Raw genomic sequence first — 17,023 nt, forward strand, 5'->3', positions numbered from 1 at the left:
GCTAGGTGTCCATAGATGTAGTACCCCCAAAGGCATAATAGCACCCCCAGAGGCCAGAGGCAGACTAGCATTTCACCCTAGGGCTTAGTGGGGGCCCGAGAATGGATATTGGGTGCCAGTCACTTTTGTCTGTTTAAAGTTTTATTGCAGAATGGATAAGGAGGTGAGGGGTTAGGGGTCCTGGATACCGTAGCTGATCACTTACAGACTCTTCAGATCCAGATCAGTATCAAGCTTCACAGTGTCAGAACCTTTAAGCCAACCGACCAAAACTGTAAGCACATTTCCGAATTTCAATGTGTCCACTAAGTGAGTCAGCAGGCCATTCTTAGAGACCAGCCTTCTTCCTGGCTCGCTCCAGCAAGGGGCCATCTATTGGTCTCCTTCTTGGCACAGCTTCCTTCAGAACAGGCAGAACAGCTATAGGACTTTAACACACATTGGGCCCCAAAACTTGCTATTGGACTGAGCAGCAGAGCTCCTTCCAGCAGCACCCCCCTAGGCCTTAATCCATGGAAACAAAGAGAGAGCATGGCCTGTCCCAAATATTTATATATATATATATATATATATATATATATACACAGTATATATACACAGGTGCATCTCATAAAATTAGAATATCATTAAAAAGTTAATTTATTTCAGTAATTCAATCCAAAAAGTGAAACTCATATTTTATATAGATGCGTTGCACACAGAGTGATATAATTCAAGCATTTCTTTCTTTTAATTTTGATGATTACAGCTAGTGAAAACTAGAAATTCAATATCTCAGAAAATTAGAACATTACATAGGACCAATAAGTAAAAAGGATTTTTAATACAGAAATGTTGGCTTAGTGAAAAGTGTGTCCATGTACAGTATAGAATGCACTCAATACTTGGTCGGGGCTCCTTTTGCATGAATTACTGCATCAATGTGGTGTTGCATGGAGGCGATCAGCCTGCGGCACTGCTGAGGTGTTATGGAAGCCCAGGTTGCTTTGATAGCGACCTACACCTAGTCTGGTGTCTCTCATCCTCCTCTTGACAATACTCCATAGATTCTCTATGGGGTTTAGGTCAGGCGAGTTTGCACCAGACCCAACAATGCAGACAAGCTAAAGGCCGCTATCAAAGCAACCTGGGCTTCCATAACACCACAGTAGTGCCACAGGCTGATCGCCTCCATGCCACGCCGCATTGATGCAGTAATTCATGTAAAAGGAGCCCTGACCAAGTATTGAGTGCATTCTATACTGTATATGGACATACTTTTCAGTAAGCCAACATTTCTGTATTAAAAATACTTTTTATTTATTGGTCTTGTGTAATATTCAAATTTACTGAGATACTGAATTATGGGGTGTCACTAGCTGTAAGCCATAATCATCAAAACTAAAATCAAGAAATGCTTAAAATATATTTTACTGTGTGTAATGCACTTATATAAAATATATGAGTTTGACTTTTTGAATAGAATTCCTGAAATAAATAAATTTTTTGATTACCGTATATACTCGAGTATAAGCCGAGTTTTTCAGCATGTTTTTTCATGCTGAAAATGCACCCCTCGGCTTATACTCGAGTCACTGACTGGAGTGTCTTTTTAAAAATGGCGCCGCTCGGCGCCGACGTGTCACTGCGCATGTGCCGCATGCCCGGAAATAGCCGAACGTGTTCGGCTTTTCCCGAGCATCGGTGGCGCATTTGCGGTGACGTATGGCGGCGCCGGGTGGCGCGATTTTTAAATCGAAGACGGCGCCTCACCGACAGGTAAGTGAGATGCCTCCGCAGCCCCTGCATTTCCTCATGCAGTGCTGCGGGCATGGTACAGGACATTCTCCTGTACCATGCCCGCAGCACTGCATCTCCTGTGCCATGCCTGTAATTACTGTGCCATGCCTATACCTACTGTGCCATGCCTATACCTACTGTGCCATGCCTATACATACTGTGCCATGCCTGTACATACTGTGCCATGCCTGTAATTACTGTGCCATGCCTATACCTACTGTGCCATGCCTATACCTACTGTGCCATGCCTATACATACTGTGCCATGCCTGTACATACTGTGCCATGCCTGTAATTACTGTGCCATGCCTATACCTACTGTGCCATGCCTATACATACTGTGCCATGCCTGTACATACTGTGCCATGCCTGTACTTACTGTGCCATGCCTATACCATCAACTGTACTATGCCTATACCATCACCTGTGCCATGCCTATACCATGCCCGTACCATGACCTGTGCCATGCCTGTACCGTGACCTGTGCCATGCCTGTACCATGACCTGTAACATGCATGTACCATGACCTGTGCCATGCCTATACCTTCACCTGTGCCATGCCTGTACTTACTGTGCCATGCCTATACCATCAACTGTACTATGCCTATACCATCACCTGTGCCATGCCTATACCATGCCCGTACCATGACCTGCGCCATGCCTGTACCGTGACCTGTGCCATGCCTGTACCATGACCTGTAACATGCATGTACCATGACCTGTGCCATGCCTATACCTTCACCTGTGCCATGCCTGTACCATCACCTGTGCCCTGACCTGTGCCATGCCCTTACCATGACCTGTGCCATGCCTATACCTTCACCTGTGCCATGCCTGTACCATCACCTGTGACCTGACCTGTGCCATGCCCTTACCATGACCTGTGCAATGCCTGTACTATGACCTGCGCCATCTCCTGTACCATGCACGCAGCCCGTTTTGTGTCTCGTGGTGGTCCAGTAGCTGCAGCATTTCCCACCCTAGGCTTATACTCGAGTCAATAAGTTTTCTCACTTTTTTGTGGCAAAAGTAGGGGTCTCGGCTTATATTCGGGTCGGCTTATACTCGAGTATATACGGTATATTCTAATATTATGAGATGCACCTGTGTGTGTGTGTGTGTGTATATATATATATATATGTGTGTATATTAGCGATATATTTTTATTGCCGATACCAATATTTTGGTCATCGCATATCGGTATCAGCCGATATCTGCTAATATTTTCGGACATTTAAAAACACATTTTTTTTTTCTTTACACAGGTACTCTTGAGGAGGGATCTGGCGGTCTAAAAGACCCCAGACCCCTCCTCTGCACTTAAAAGCATTCAAAACGCCAAGTTTGGCTGTTTTGAATGCTGTCATTTTTTTAATTTGACGCCGAGTACATCATGACATCACTTCTGGGGTTTTTACGGCTTTGATCGGGTCTTCGGCGGCCGTGCAGGTAGGATGCGGTGGGACGGGAGACCCAAACGAGACTCGGAAGGCGGCGGGACGTCCCCTCCCCGCCCTTGTAATGACAGCCGAGCGACTTCTCCGCCGCATCGGTTGTCATTACAAGACAGCTGACCGTCGGCTATAGACGCCGGTACCGGGGTGATGCCTCTAGCTGCAGGCATCACTCTGGTACAGCACTTTCCCGAAATATCGGCAAAATCGGTGACCTCCGGGGCCGATTCTGATATATCGGGGAAAGTGCAGATCAGTGGATTGTAGTGGACCTTTCGCTATTTGTTGATATATAAGCACTAAGCACTTTGGGATTTATTGCACAATTGCACCTATTGTTTACATCTTAAAGTGGAACTACACTGCATCTGAACTCCACAAACCAAAAACACAATTTAATTCATTTTTGATAATTTAATTCATTTTTAATATTCAGAGCAAACTCCCCCATCCATCCATGTCTCCATGCTTTATTTTGCTGAGGAATTACTTTGAAAAACACCCGCCTAGCATTTCTGGCTGCTGCCATTTTGAGTAAGGGCAGATGATTCATGTAGCATTTACTTCCTGGAAGCCACCCTGCCCTTAGCTCAGGCATGCAGATAGGAGGGTGTGCTTAGATGAGGAAACCCCTCCTCTCCTCCTGAGCCTAGGCCTAGAAACCAGGAAGTAACTGAAGAAGTGTAAAAAAAAGGTTTAAAACAAATAAATACGAAATACTTTCCTATCTATTTACTAATGCTAGTAGTCAATGTTGATTGAGAGAGTGAAGTTCCCCCTCATTGCTTTGCTGACAAGGGCTTTGCCAGACATGAAGTGAGGTTAAATCCCCAAGGGCAACACAGACAGAAATACTGTTTTTAGTAGAGTGGGGGAGGGCTAGAACCGCTGCTTGCATCCTCCTTGCACATTTTTCCCTGTTTCCTGTCTGGTAAAGCCGGTGGTCAAAAGTGTATACAAATCTCTCTGATGTACACGAGCAATCTGCACCTGCGGTCCTGTGTATGCACCATTTTCACACGGGACGCATGTAAAGTCTCATGCACAGGGACGCATGCATTTTTTAAAAATATAGGATCCTATGTAAAAAGGTATCTGCACTTATCTGAACTCATACAGGCATACACTCTGTGTTTGACCATATGATCTGAGATGTACTTTGCTGCTCGGGGACCACAGGTAAACAATAGCAGACATGCCAACCTCCAAAAACTCATTTCAGGGAGGTGGCACTCCGCGCCCCCCACTAATTTAACACAACTAGAGGATGATCAAATGAAATGCGATCAGTATATAGAGGTTTACTTCTTTTGAGAGATATTAAAGGAACACTCTAACCACCATAACCACTTCAGTGATTTGAAGTGGTCATGGTGGTAGGAGTCAGAAACACTGCACATGCTGGGATAATTACAATTATGCTTTACTGCTGGCAGGTACTGCTGGTGGGTACAGCTGGCTGGTACTGCTGGTGGTAAATCCTGTGCCAGAGTGACCACAGCGTACCCCCTTTCAATGCCAGAGTTACCACAGCATGCCCCCTTTCAATGCCTAGTGACCACAGCGTGCCCCCTTTCAATGCCAGAGTGACCACAGCGTGCCCCCTTTCAATGCCAGAGTGACCACAGCGTGCCCCCTTTCAATGCCAGAGTGACCACAGCGTGCCCCCTTTCAATGCCAGAGTGACCACAGCGTGCCCCCTTTCAATGCCAGAGTGACCACAGCGTGCCCCCTTTCAATGCCAGAGTGACCACAGCGTGCCCCCTTTCAATGCCAGAGTGACCACAGCGTGCCCTCTTTCAATGCCAGAGTGACCACAACGTGCCCTCTTTCAATGCCAGAGTGACCAGCGTTCAGAAAGACCAGTCAGTGCACTTACCTGCAGCGGCGGCATCTCCTCGAGTCCTCCCGCCACCTCCTCGGCCAATGGCATGGGTTCGCCTTTTGGCCAATCAGGAAGCGGGTCTCAGACCCGCTTCCTGATTGGCAAGGAGGAGGATCCATGTGACAATAGCGAATTTTCATTCGCTGTTGTCACACAAATGGGTGGGCTAAGGCGCAGTGCTCTGCGCCCCGGGTCCACCCTTTCCTGAAGCATATTAGAGCTTCAGTGAGTGACAGGTAGTCAGCCCGGGTTCAGGACCCTGGAGGGACACATGCGGCCCACGGGCCGTAGTTTGAGGACCCCTGCTCTATGGTTTCCTCGCTCACAGGGAGGCAGCTATCCAATGTGACTTTGGCAGCCATCTTGGATCAGGCAGAGTCTTTGTAAGACCCTGGCTCACACATTTTGTGAGTGGTTAGTGTGGGGTCAGGATACATGCTTGGTATGGACAGTACTTATGGTCAGAGAAATATTCTGGAGGAGTAGGGACAGCGACTATGCCAACCTTCCAGGAAGTCTAGACTTTTGGGTACAGACCAGCGAAGCTGTATTCCGCTCCTCTTGGCAAAGTCTGTGGGCACCATTGGGCTTCCAGACAACCATCACATCTCTGTTTCGCTTTGTAAGTGGCTCTGAGTGGGCGCCTGTCTGTGTGTATTGCTGAGCTTCTATAGTATACTCATTTTTGTTGAACTTGGACTCCGCGTGTTCACTGCCCACTGCACCAGGCTGCGCCAAGCCCACAAGGTAGAGTTAGTAGAGCCTTGGAGAAGACCGAGGGAGTGGAGTTTTTTGAGAAGGTCAACTGTATCAAAGGCAGCAGAAAGGTTTAGTAGTAGGAGTATGGAGTAATGGCCATTGGTGTTAGCAGTTAGCGAGTCTTACCATCAATAGTGTATAATCAGCAGCGCAGACACCACTGGCTACACATTATTGATATTGACAAGTTGGCCTTGTCAATAAGGTTACAATGCACTGTACGTGTATAAACGTAAGCAAATGCGTTTGACCTGGAATGCTGTTAAAACAAGACAGGAGTTCTAATCGTTCCCCGAGCTACATCCAAAACTAAAATAGATTTGGCTTGGCATACAATTTAAGAGACGCTTGTGATTGATTCTTGGCGCCAGACCAGATACTTCCCGCTCTTGCTGCTGTTCTCAAACAATTCAGTTTTACGTTTTTATTCTGCTTTTCGCCAATATCCCGGCAGACAGGGCTTACATATTACTGAGATATAGCGTGCTCTGGACACACATGAACCCTCTTACAGCATGCTTTCTCCATTATGAGGTCATAAATTATGAATGGTGAGACACAGCAGGGTCCCAGTTGCATGCAGACCCTGTTATTCTTGCAGGCAAAGAGATGAGAAGATTGTGAGATTTCCCCTGGGTTGAGATAACCCAGGAGACAGAGAGATGCAATGTGAATTATTGCTGACCTGGCTCCCACTACATTTATCGCTGGGCTCTGTGGTCGGCTTTGATTAGAACCAGTACTACAGTCATCCAAGCGTTACAACTTCAAGGGGATAAATATATTCATCAATCTGTTTGATGAAAGTTATGAAATGTTCTAAAATAAAACTTCTGTTCAGTTCAGTCTTTTAGGGCATTGGTAAAACTGGTCTGGTCTAACCCATTCACTGTACAGTGGCTTGAAAAAGTATTCATACCCCTTGAAATTTTCCACATTTTGTCATGTTACAACCAAAAACGTGAATGTATTTTATTGGGATTTTATGTGATAGACCAACACAAAGTGGCACATAATTGTGGAGTGGAAGGAAAATGATAAACCTGTTTCTAATTTGGTTTTTAACATTTTTTTAAAATAAATATGTGAAAAGTGTGGTGTGGTTTGTATTCAGCCCCTCTGAGTCAATACTTTGTAGAACCATCTTTCGCTGCAATTACAGCTGCAAGTCTTTTTGGGGATGTCTCTACTAGGGATAGACCGATATGTTTTTTCAGGGCCGATACCGTTAACGATATTTTGGTCACAACGTATCGGTATTGGCCGATATGGGCCGATATTTTGTCCATTTAAAGTTTTGAAAAATAAAGACAATTTTTGACACAAATCTGGTACTGAACATGTTAATTTTTGTTTAATGCTTAATGGCTGGCTTGCTGGCACCCTGTGGTGGGTGGCTGGCTGGCACCCTGTGGTGGCTGGCTGGCACCCTGTGGTGGGTGGCTGGCTGGCTGGCACCCTGTGGTGGGTGGCTGGCAGGCTGGCACCCTGTGGTGGGTGGCTGGCTGGCTGGCTGGAACCCTGTGGTAGGTGGGTGGTTGGCACAGGGGCTGTGGGTGGCTGGCTGGTACAGGGCCTGTGGCTGGCTGGTATAGGGCCTGTGGCTGGCTGGCTGGCTGGCTGACACCCTGTGGTGGGTGGCTGGCTGGCTTGCACAGGGGCTGTGGGTGACTGGCTGGTACAGGGCCTGTGGGTGGCTGGCTGGCTGGCTGGTACAGGGCCTGTGGGTGGCTGGCTGGTACAGGGCCTGTGGATGGCTCGCTGGCTCGCTGGTACAGTGCCTGTGGGTGGCTGGCTGGCTCGCTGGTACAGTGCCTGTGGGTGGCTGGCTGGTAAAGGGCTTGTGGAAGTGGGTGGCTGGCTGGCACCGGGCTGCTATGGGTGGGTGTATGGCTGTGATACACTCCTGTGAGACTAGTCCTGACTCCAGAAGAGGTGAGGAAGGCAGCCTAAAAAGGCAAAATGATGTCACAAAAATATCGGCAATATCGGCCTGTTGCGGGGCCGATACCGATATGTCGGGGAAAGTGCATATCGGCCACCGATATATCGGCCTTGCCGATAATCGGTCTATCCCTAGTCTGTACCAGCTTTGCACATCTAGAGAGGGACATTTTTGCCCATTCTTCTTTGAAAAAAAGCTCAAGCTCTGCCAGATTGGATTTAGAGCGTCTAAAAACAGCAATTTTCAAGTCTTGCCACAGATTCTCAATTGGATTTAGGTCTGGACTTTGACTGGGCCATTCTAACACATGAATATGCTTTGATGTAAACCATTCCATTGTAGCTCTGGCTGTATGTTTTGGGTCGTTGTCCTGCTGGAAGGTGAACCTCCACCCCAGTCTCAAGTCTTTTGCAGACTCTACCAGGTTTTCTTCTGACATTGCCCTGATTGCTCCATCCATCTTCCCATCATGTTAGTAACAAGTGTGACCAGAAATGTGTGGACTGCCACAGAGAATATCAGGCACAAATACAGTGTAAAAGAATATAATTTATTTAAAATATAAGTGAACAACATAAACGCACCTCCAATATACCAAACTGTGTGAAACAAACCAGATAACCAAACAGATAGTGACACACAAAGAACAACTGCCTAAACCAAATATATAAGGCAAATAGGGAATGCAAAGCGTAATCGTAACAGAGCCAGGGTCATACACGGGAGATCGAGCAGAGGAAGCTGGGAGCAAGACAGAACAGGGAAAGGGTAATAGGAGACGAAAAGAGCAGGTGGGAAGGGATCAGGCTGCAGGGTCGGGATCAGGGTCCAGTAAAAGGAAATGGGATGCAGGACAATGGAACACTGGAACACAGGTCAGGGGCACATGGGAACCACACCAAGGCACTGCCTGCAACCAGCATCAGGTGATTGCATGAGATGATGTCAGCTTCTGGCTGCTGAGGGACACCCGCTAGTGGACACAGGAACTGCAGCCTATAGATCTTGGAGCCACAATGCCACCAGAAGGTGAACCCTTTCCTGACACATCAACTCTGAGCAGCTTCCCTGTCCCTGCTGAAGAAAGCATCCCCACAACATGATGCTGCCACCACCATGTTTCACAATGGGGATGGTGTGTTCAGGGTGATGTGCAGTGTTAGTTTTCTGCCACACATAGCTTTTTGCTTTTAGGCCACAGAGTTAAATTTTGGTCTCATCTGACCAGAGCACCTTCTTCCACATATTTGCTGTGTCCCCCACATTGCTTCTTGCAAACTACAAACGGAACAACTTATGGCTTTCTTTCAACAATGGTTTTCTTCTTGTCATTCTTCCATAAAGGCCAGATTTGTGGAGTGCACGACTAATAGTTGTCCTGTGGACAGATTCTCCCACCTGAGCTGTGGATCTCTGGAGCTCCTCCAGAGTTACCATGGGCCTCTTGGCTGCTTCTCTGATGAATGCTCTCCTTGCCCGGCCTGTCAGTTTAGGTGAACAGCCATGTCTTGGTAGGTTTGCAGTTGTGCCATACTCTTTCCATTTTCAGATGATGGATTGAGCAGTGCGCCGTGAGATGTTCAAAGCTTGAGATATTTATTTTCATAACCTAACCCTGCTTTAAACTCCACCACAACTTTTTTCCCTGACCTGTCTAAAGTGTTCCTTGGCCTTTGTGATGTGGTTTGCAGATTATCTGCAGACTTTTGTCTGCAGACTTACCAAAACCATATAATATGAGGTCAAACCTAAACACTTTCAATTTGTATGCAATCTGGCAGGCCCTTGCACTACATAGAAAAGGTAAGTCTGCAGACTAATCTGCACGTGTGTACGGGGCATAAGATCCTCTAACAGACCTCTGAGGGCTTCACAGAACAGCTGTATTTGTACTGAGATTAAATTACACACAGGTGGACTCTATTTACTAATTAGGTGACTTCTGAAGACAATTGGTTCAACTAGATTTTAGTTAGGGGTATCAGAGTCAGGGGGGTGAATACAAATGCACGTAACACTTTTCAGATATTTATTTGTAAAAACAAATTAGAAACACGTTTATCATTTTCCTTCCACTTCACAATTATGTGCCACTGTGTGTTGGTCTATCACATAAAATCCCAATAAAATACATTCACGTTTTTGGTTGTAAAATGTGGAAAGGGGTATGAATACTTTTTCAAGTCACTGTATATTCAAGGATGTTTAAATTCAATTACTGTTGACTCAATTCTGCTGGAAGTCTGGTCTAAGCATCAACTACTGTTTCAGTAAAATAATACTTTCTAAGATTATTCTTGAACGATAATATTGTACTCCTTCATAAAAGATGATGTTAATTCTTATATATACTTAAGTAGAGTTGTTACGGAGTATTTTGCTGTCTGTTGATTTGACAGTTTAATAGAAGCTGTGTAATTTATGATGCAATTATGTGGCAGTCAGCCATCTCTGCATATTATTCAACTAAGAATGGCTGGAATCTCATAGGAAATAAAATAATTCTTTGCAAAATTGTAAACTGGTGGGTTTTCTCTGTGGCTAACCTAAAGGGACGCTATTAGCAAAAAAAAAAAAAAAAAAATGAAGGTAAATCACTGAAAAATCACAGTTTAAATAAATAAATTAAATAATTGAATAATAAATATATATATATATATATATATATATATATATATATATATATATATACATATATATATATATATATATATATATATATATATATATATTTTATATATATATTTTATATATATATATATATATATATATATATAAAAAAAAAAATATATATATATACATATATATATTTAAATATATAAATGTGCACTTGTAGTGTTTCGCTGCTAGTGTTTTGCCTAGAATTGTATCTATAAATCTTTAGCACTTTCTAGTATAGGTAGCTGTGTTATGACAAAGACAGCTGCTGACTCTTCTGTACTTCTTGTTGAGACACAGGCGATGGAGAGCAAGCTTTTGATTGGAGGGAAGAACATCATTGACCACACCAATGAGCAACAGAAGATGCTAGAGATAAAGCGTCAGGAGATCGCTGAGCAGGTAGGTGAAAAAGCAGGTTTTCCTCTCTTATACATAAAAAAACAAACGGGGAAGGCCCAAACACCTAGTGCACTACCAAAAATGAATATCGGAAAGATATAAAACTGATTAAAGTGGATACTCACTGTGAAAACTTTCAATAAAAATATTGAAACTATAAAAAGTTAAATGTAAAAAAAAAAGAAAAACAATGGATACTCACGAAAGTATAGCATAAACGAGCATTTAAACCAGAAGATGTCATGTGATGCAGGATACAAGTGTTCCAATAACACCCCTCTATACTGGCAAGCTGACGTGTTTCGGGGGTGCACCCCCTTCCTCAGGGCTGTGCTGACCAACACCTCAATGTTCAAGTGCATAAATACAGGCAGGCACACAAAAATCCCGCCCACTAACAGGAAGGGCAGAGTCACAGTCACAACATTTATTTTTTTTTTGCACATATATAAATATTTTAATAGATGAACAAATAAATAAATTAATAATTAATTAATAAATAATTCATAGTTTGTATGATTAAAAAAAATAATAATGAATGAGTAATACATAAAAAGAAAAAAAATCTCTATATACTCCAAAATTATATATATCACATGATGTCATTAGAATGGACTTACCCATCAGAGCTCATCCAGGATTTTCCCCCGAAGGAATCTAATTGTAGCCTGCTGTGACTAGCCGCTGGATGATTGCCAGCGGTCCCTGGAGTTTTTTGGTAATGCACTAGGTGTTTGCACCTTCCCGGTTCGTTCTTTTTGTAGTTTTACAATGGATTCCACTATCTGAGCAGGGCTGCATTCGCCAAGCATTCGGAACAATTTTGGATGTGTTGCCTGTTAAGCCTTATCTCTCTATGGAGGACGTCTGAGCGTTGGGAGTAACTGTTTATTCCTGTGTTTCCCCTCCTATACTTTGCACATGGAATCCTGACCCCTAAGCCCCCGTTCACATTAGGTCGCTCCGACTTAGGGAGTGACCTGTGAAGTCGCGTGCACCGCAACTTCGGCGCGACTTGCACGGACTTCATAAAATGAATGTCTATGCAAGTTGCCTCCAGGTCGCCCCGAAGTAGTACAGGACCCTTTTTCTAAGTCGGAGCGACTTGTGTCGCTCCTATTAGAACCGGTCCTGTACTACTCAATGGACCCGACGGTGCGCGACTTGCCAGGCTGACCAAGTCGCCTGGCAGGTGGTAATAGTGTGAACCGGCTCTTAATCTCAGTACATGATTCCATTATCCCTTAACCCAGGAGAAGAGTGGGTTTTTAAACTTCACTCTTGCAGTTTTATACAGCACTATTACTGTTTTATCTGCTAGAGTAAAGAGTTGGTTTGTCCAGAAATAATATATCAGTTTTAGTTAGATTTGATTAGAATTAAGAACCCATTTGCTTCTTATGTCACTTGTGGTGTCCAGTAGTGAAATCTCCTTGCCACGGTTCCTTTTGGATATTCCTTCCCACCTTGGTATGCCTCCATTCCTCCCGTTACCTTTCTCTTAATATAAAAATGTTATCAGAGAGAATAGAAAGACCTTAAAATGGCCGTGTAGACCTTAGAAATCTAGCACTGAGGTGTCATCACCAAATCTAAGACATTATCTAGGTTTAATTTGAATCTATGTGCAAGTTTAAATTATAGGCACACATGTATATCAAGTACCTAAAGGTGCCCAAACTAATGACCAGATGCCTCAAAGAGCTCCCTTGATGCCCATAAGCCCAGGGGGCTCCAATATTCACAAGGCAGCTTCTGTTCTTGAAGCTTTGCTTGGCCCTGACCTTCCCGTGTCTCACTTTTGGACTTTTGGTCCACTCATAAGAGGGACATTCTCACTGATCATTAGTGAGGTGCAGGAAATGGGAAGAGGATGGTTCAAGCTATTAGCATGTTCCCTTGGCTTTGGGCCTCCTAAAGGAGCTTTATTGATGCCTGCTATAGAAGTACACCTTCTGTTTAGGGCAGTTTTCTCCAAACTGTGCCCCAGGGATTAAGGGGATGGGGGGGGGGGCGGGGGGGGGGCAGATGCGGCCCTTTGCTTGCCTTTATCCTTGGGCCACTATTTCTCCAACAATGGAGCATATTTCCTGCCACAGAAACCAACAGTGGGGTACAGTTTCTTCTACTGACACCAATGATGGAACTCTATTCCTCCCACTGACACCAATGCTGGGGCACTATTCCTCCCACTGACGCCAATGATGCGGCACTATTCCTCCCACTGACATAAATGATGGGGCACTATTCCTCCCACTGACACCAATGATGGGGCACTATTCCTCCCACTGACATCAATGATGGGGCACTATTCCCCCCACCGACACCAATGATGGGGCACTATTCCTACCACTGACATCAATGATGGGGCACTATTCCTTCCACTGACATCAATGATGGGGCACTATTCCTACCACTGACATCAATGATGGGGCACTATTCCTTCCACTGACATCAATGATGGGGCACTATTCCTTCCACTGACATCAATGATGGGGCACTATTCCTCCCACTGACATCAATGATGGGGAACTATTCCTCCCACTGACATAAATGATGGGGCACTATTCCTTCCACTGACATCAATGATGGGGCACTATTCCTCCCACTGACACCAATGATGGGGCACTATTCCTACCACTGACACCAATGATGGAGCACTATTCCCCCCACCGACACCAATGATGGGGCACTATTCCTACCACTGATACCAATGATGGGGCACTATTCCTCTCACTGACATAAATGATGGGGCACTATTCCTCCCACTGATACCAATGATGCGGCACTATTCCTCCCACTGACAAATGATGGGGCACTATTCCTCCCACTGACATCAATGATGGGGCACTATTCCTCCCACTGACATAAATGATGGGGCACTATTCCTTCCACTGACATCAATGATGGGGCACTATTCCTCCCACTGACCCCAATGATGGGGCACTATTCCTCCCACTGACATAAATGATGGGGCACTATTCCTCCCAATGACACCAATGATGGGGCACTATTCCTCCCACTGACACCAATGATGGGGCACTATTCCTCTCACTGACATAAATGATGGGGCACTATTCCTCCCACTGATACCAATGATGCGGCATTATTCCTCCCACTGACACCAATGATGTGGCACTATTCCTCTCACTGACATAAATGATGGGGCACTATTCCACCCACTGACACTAATGATGGGGCACTATTCCTCCCACTGACACTAATGTTGGGGCACTATTCCTCCCATGGACACCAATAATGAGGTTTATCTTCTGTCACTGACACCAACAGTGGGGCACTTATTCCTTCCACTGACACCAGCGACACCCACTGGTGACAGTCCGGCCTTTCTAAAGTCTGAAGGATAATAAACTGGACCTTTGTTTAGAAAGTTTGGAGACCCCGGTTCAGGGGATTCAGCATGAATACAGATTGACTTTAAGTGCCCTCCATATTCCAATAACTGTATTAAGTTGGTTGATCTTTTAAATTGGCCTACTTAGTGGTATAAAATATCACAAGAGCCCTCAGAAAGCAATGGTATAAAGTTCTCAATAGACAAAGACTCAAGATTTTTTCTTGGCTAGCATATTCTTAAATGTATATGGTCACATGGGGTAAAACATGGTTCCATGGATGACTGTTTATATGTTGGCCTTTAAAAAAGGTTTAGGGAGGAGCTTTGCATACACCTCGGGGGCGGATTAGCACAAGAACACAACAGTGATCAGACAAGGTTTTCTGACCCCTTTGATCACTGATTAATCAGACGAGACTCAGTCAGAGGAATCCACAGTTGCCCCATAGACAAACTATTGTGGTCTAATCTGGCCAAATTACCAGAATAAGAGCATCTGCTGTCATTTGAGCATTTTTAATTGGAGTGGGCTGTGAAAAAGGGGAGGGGCTTTGGAGAACTTGCTTGCTACAGCTTTGGAGCAATTTCCATTAAGATGAATAGTACATTTAAAGAAAAACTCAGAAATGCACCTCCTGAGAAATACTCAGAAAATCTCCATACATTTTCTTTACAGAAAAGAAGAGAGCGCGAGATTCTGCAACAGATGATGCTGCGCGATGAGGAAACGGTGGAACTAAGAGGGACTTTTACATCTCTGCAACAGGAGGTTGAAATGAAGACCAAGAAGCTGAAAAAGGTGGGGACCATACTTTCTTTCTGGATTATCGTATACAACCCCCCGATGTTCATTACAACAACGCATGTCCTATTTGGTTGACTTATTTTTGATATTTTATACCTTATCTTTAAAACACAACTAACCTTCAAGATCAAAAAAGTGTCCCCACTTTATTACAGGTACTTATATATTTTATTTATTATTGGTTCTTATATATTTTATTTATTATTGGTTCTTAAATATTTTATTTATTATTGGTACTTATATAGCACCGTCAATTTACACAGGACTTAACATGTATTATATTGTACATTTACGTCAGTCCCTGCCCACAAGGAGTTACAATCCAAGGGTCTGTAACTCAAATACATACATACACATGATAGGGCCAATTTAGACAGGATCCAATAACTTACCAGCATGTCGTTGGAGTGTGGGAGGAAACCCGCGCAGGCACAGGGAGAACATGCAAACTCCAGGAAGGAATTGCCGTGGTTGGGATTCAAACCAATGACCCCAGTGCTGCTCGTGCTAACCACTGAGCCACTGTGCTGCCAATTTAGGTAGCAAACATTTGGCCTATGTTTAGGCATGTGCATTTTGAAAAGGTAACTGTTAATTAACTGGTTTAAGACTGCAATCTGTTAACATTCCTGAGCATGATGTCCCATGCTCAGAAAACTTTACTGTAATATACACTATATTACCAAAAGTATTGGGACACCTGCCTTTACACGCACATGAACTTTAATGGCATCCCAGTCTTAGTCCGTAGGGTTCAATATTGAGTTGGCCCACCCTTTGCAGCTGTAACAGCTTCAACTCTTCTGGGAAGGCTGTCCACAAGGTTTAGGAGTGTGTCTATGGGAATGTTTGACCATTCTTCTAGAAAAGCATTTGTGAGGTCAGGTACTGACATGGACCAGAAGGCCTGGCTCACAGTTTCCACTCTAATTCATCCCAAATGTGTTTAATCGGGTTGAAGTCAGGTTGCAAGCCAGTCAAGTTCCTCCACCCCAAACTCGCTCATCCATGTCTTTATCATAGTTGCCAACATTTGAAACAAAATTTCCAGGGACACTTTGCAGCAAAGCTATCAATTACTTACCACACCCACTTCCCCAAAGCTCCGCCCACTCCGCATAATTAATCTCCGCCTACTTATCAGATTATAGGGTCTACTTCATAAAGAGAGAATTACAGGAATTTGAAAAGGGAATTGAAAACTTGAGGCCAAAGTAGCAGAGTTGGAAATATTCTCCCATTCAGCTGCACTACTTCTGCCTAAAGTTTAAAATTCTCATCCCAATTCCCTGCAATTCTAAAGTGTCAGCTTGTCAGAAGGTGCTCTGCCTCCCCCTGCTGGCTGATTTCGGAAAGTGCACCATGCTGACACCCTGCCTCCGGTGACACCTTAAATTTGCGACAGGCGGGAAGAGTGAGCGGGCACAGAGAGAGAGACAACCTGCTTTTTTTTTTTTTCATGATTTACATTGTGCCTGATTAACAGGGACAATGTAAATTATCCGGGACAGGCTCCGATTTGCCGGGATTGTCCCGGGAAAAACGGGACAGTTGGCAGGTATGTCTTTATGGACCTTGCCTTGTGCACTAGTGCGCAGTTATGTTGGAAAAGGAAGCAGCCATCCACAAACTGTTCCCACAAAGTTGGGAGCATTACATTTTCCAAAATGTCTTGGTATGCTGATGCCTTAACCACTTAAGCCCCGGAAGATTTTACCCCCATTCCGACCAGGGGGTATTTTGCGATTCGGCACTGCGTGACTTTAACGGACAATTGCGCGGTCGTGCGTCGCTGTACCTAAACGAATTTGGCGTCCTTTTTTTCCCACAAACAGAGCTTTCTTTTGGTGGTATTTGATCACCTGTGCGATTTTTTGATCACGCGCTATAAACAAAAAAAGAGCGTCAATTTTGCAAAAATAGCAATATTTTTCACATTTTTTTATATGAAATTCCCCCCCAAAAAAATGTAAAAATCA

The 17,023-nt window shown here is 44.4% G+C and overlaps 1 protein-coding gene across 2 annotated transcripts in view; it reads left to right on the top strand.

Moving 5' to 3' along the window:
* Positions 1-17,023, top strand: part of KIF3C (kinesin family member 3C) — a 130,939-nt gene that overhangs the window by 92,611 nt on the left and 21,305 nt on the right. The window contains exons 2-3 of one of the 2 annotated variants that reach the window (XM_082249209.1): positions 10,774-10,881; positions 14,916-15,038. In XM_082249209.1, coding sequence (XP_082105335.1) covers positions 10,774-10,881; positions 14,916-15,038 — 231 coding nt within the window. The remainder of the gene's footprint in view (positions 1-10,773; positions 10,882-14,915; positions 15,039-17,023) is intronic. The other variant, XM_082249210.1, reaches the window with a different exon arrangement.

This window comes from Pelophylax lessonae (assembly GCF_965119305.1).
Source record: "Pelophylax lessonae genome assembly, chromosome: 3".
NCBI classification, from domain to species: Eukaryota; Metazoa; Chordata; class Amphibia; order Anura; family Ranidae; genus Pelophylax; species Pelophylax lessonae.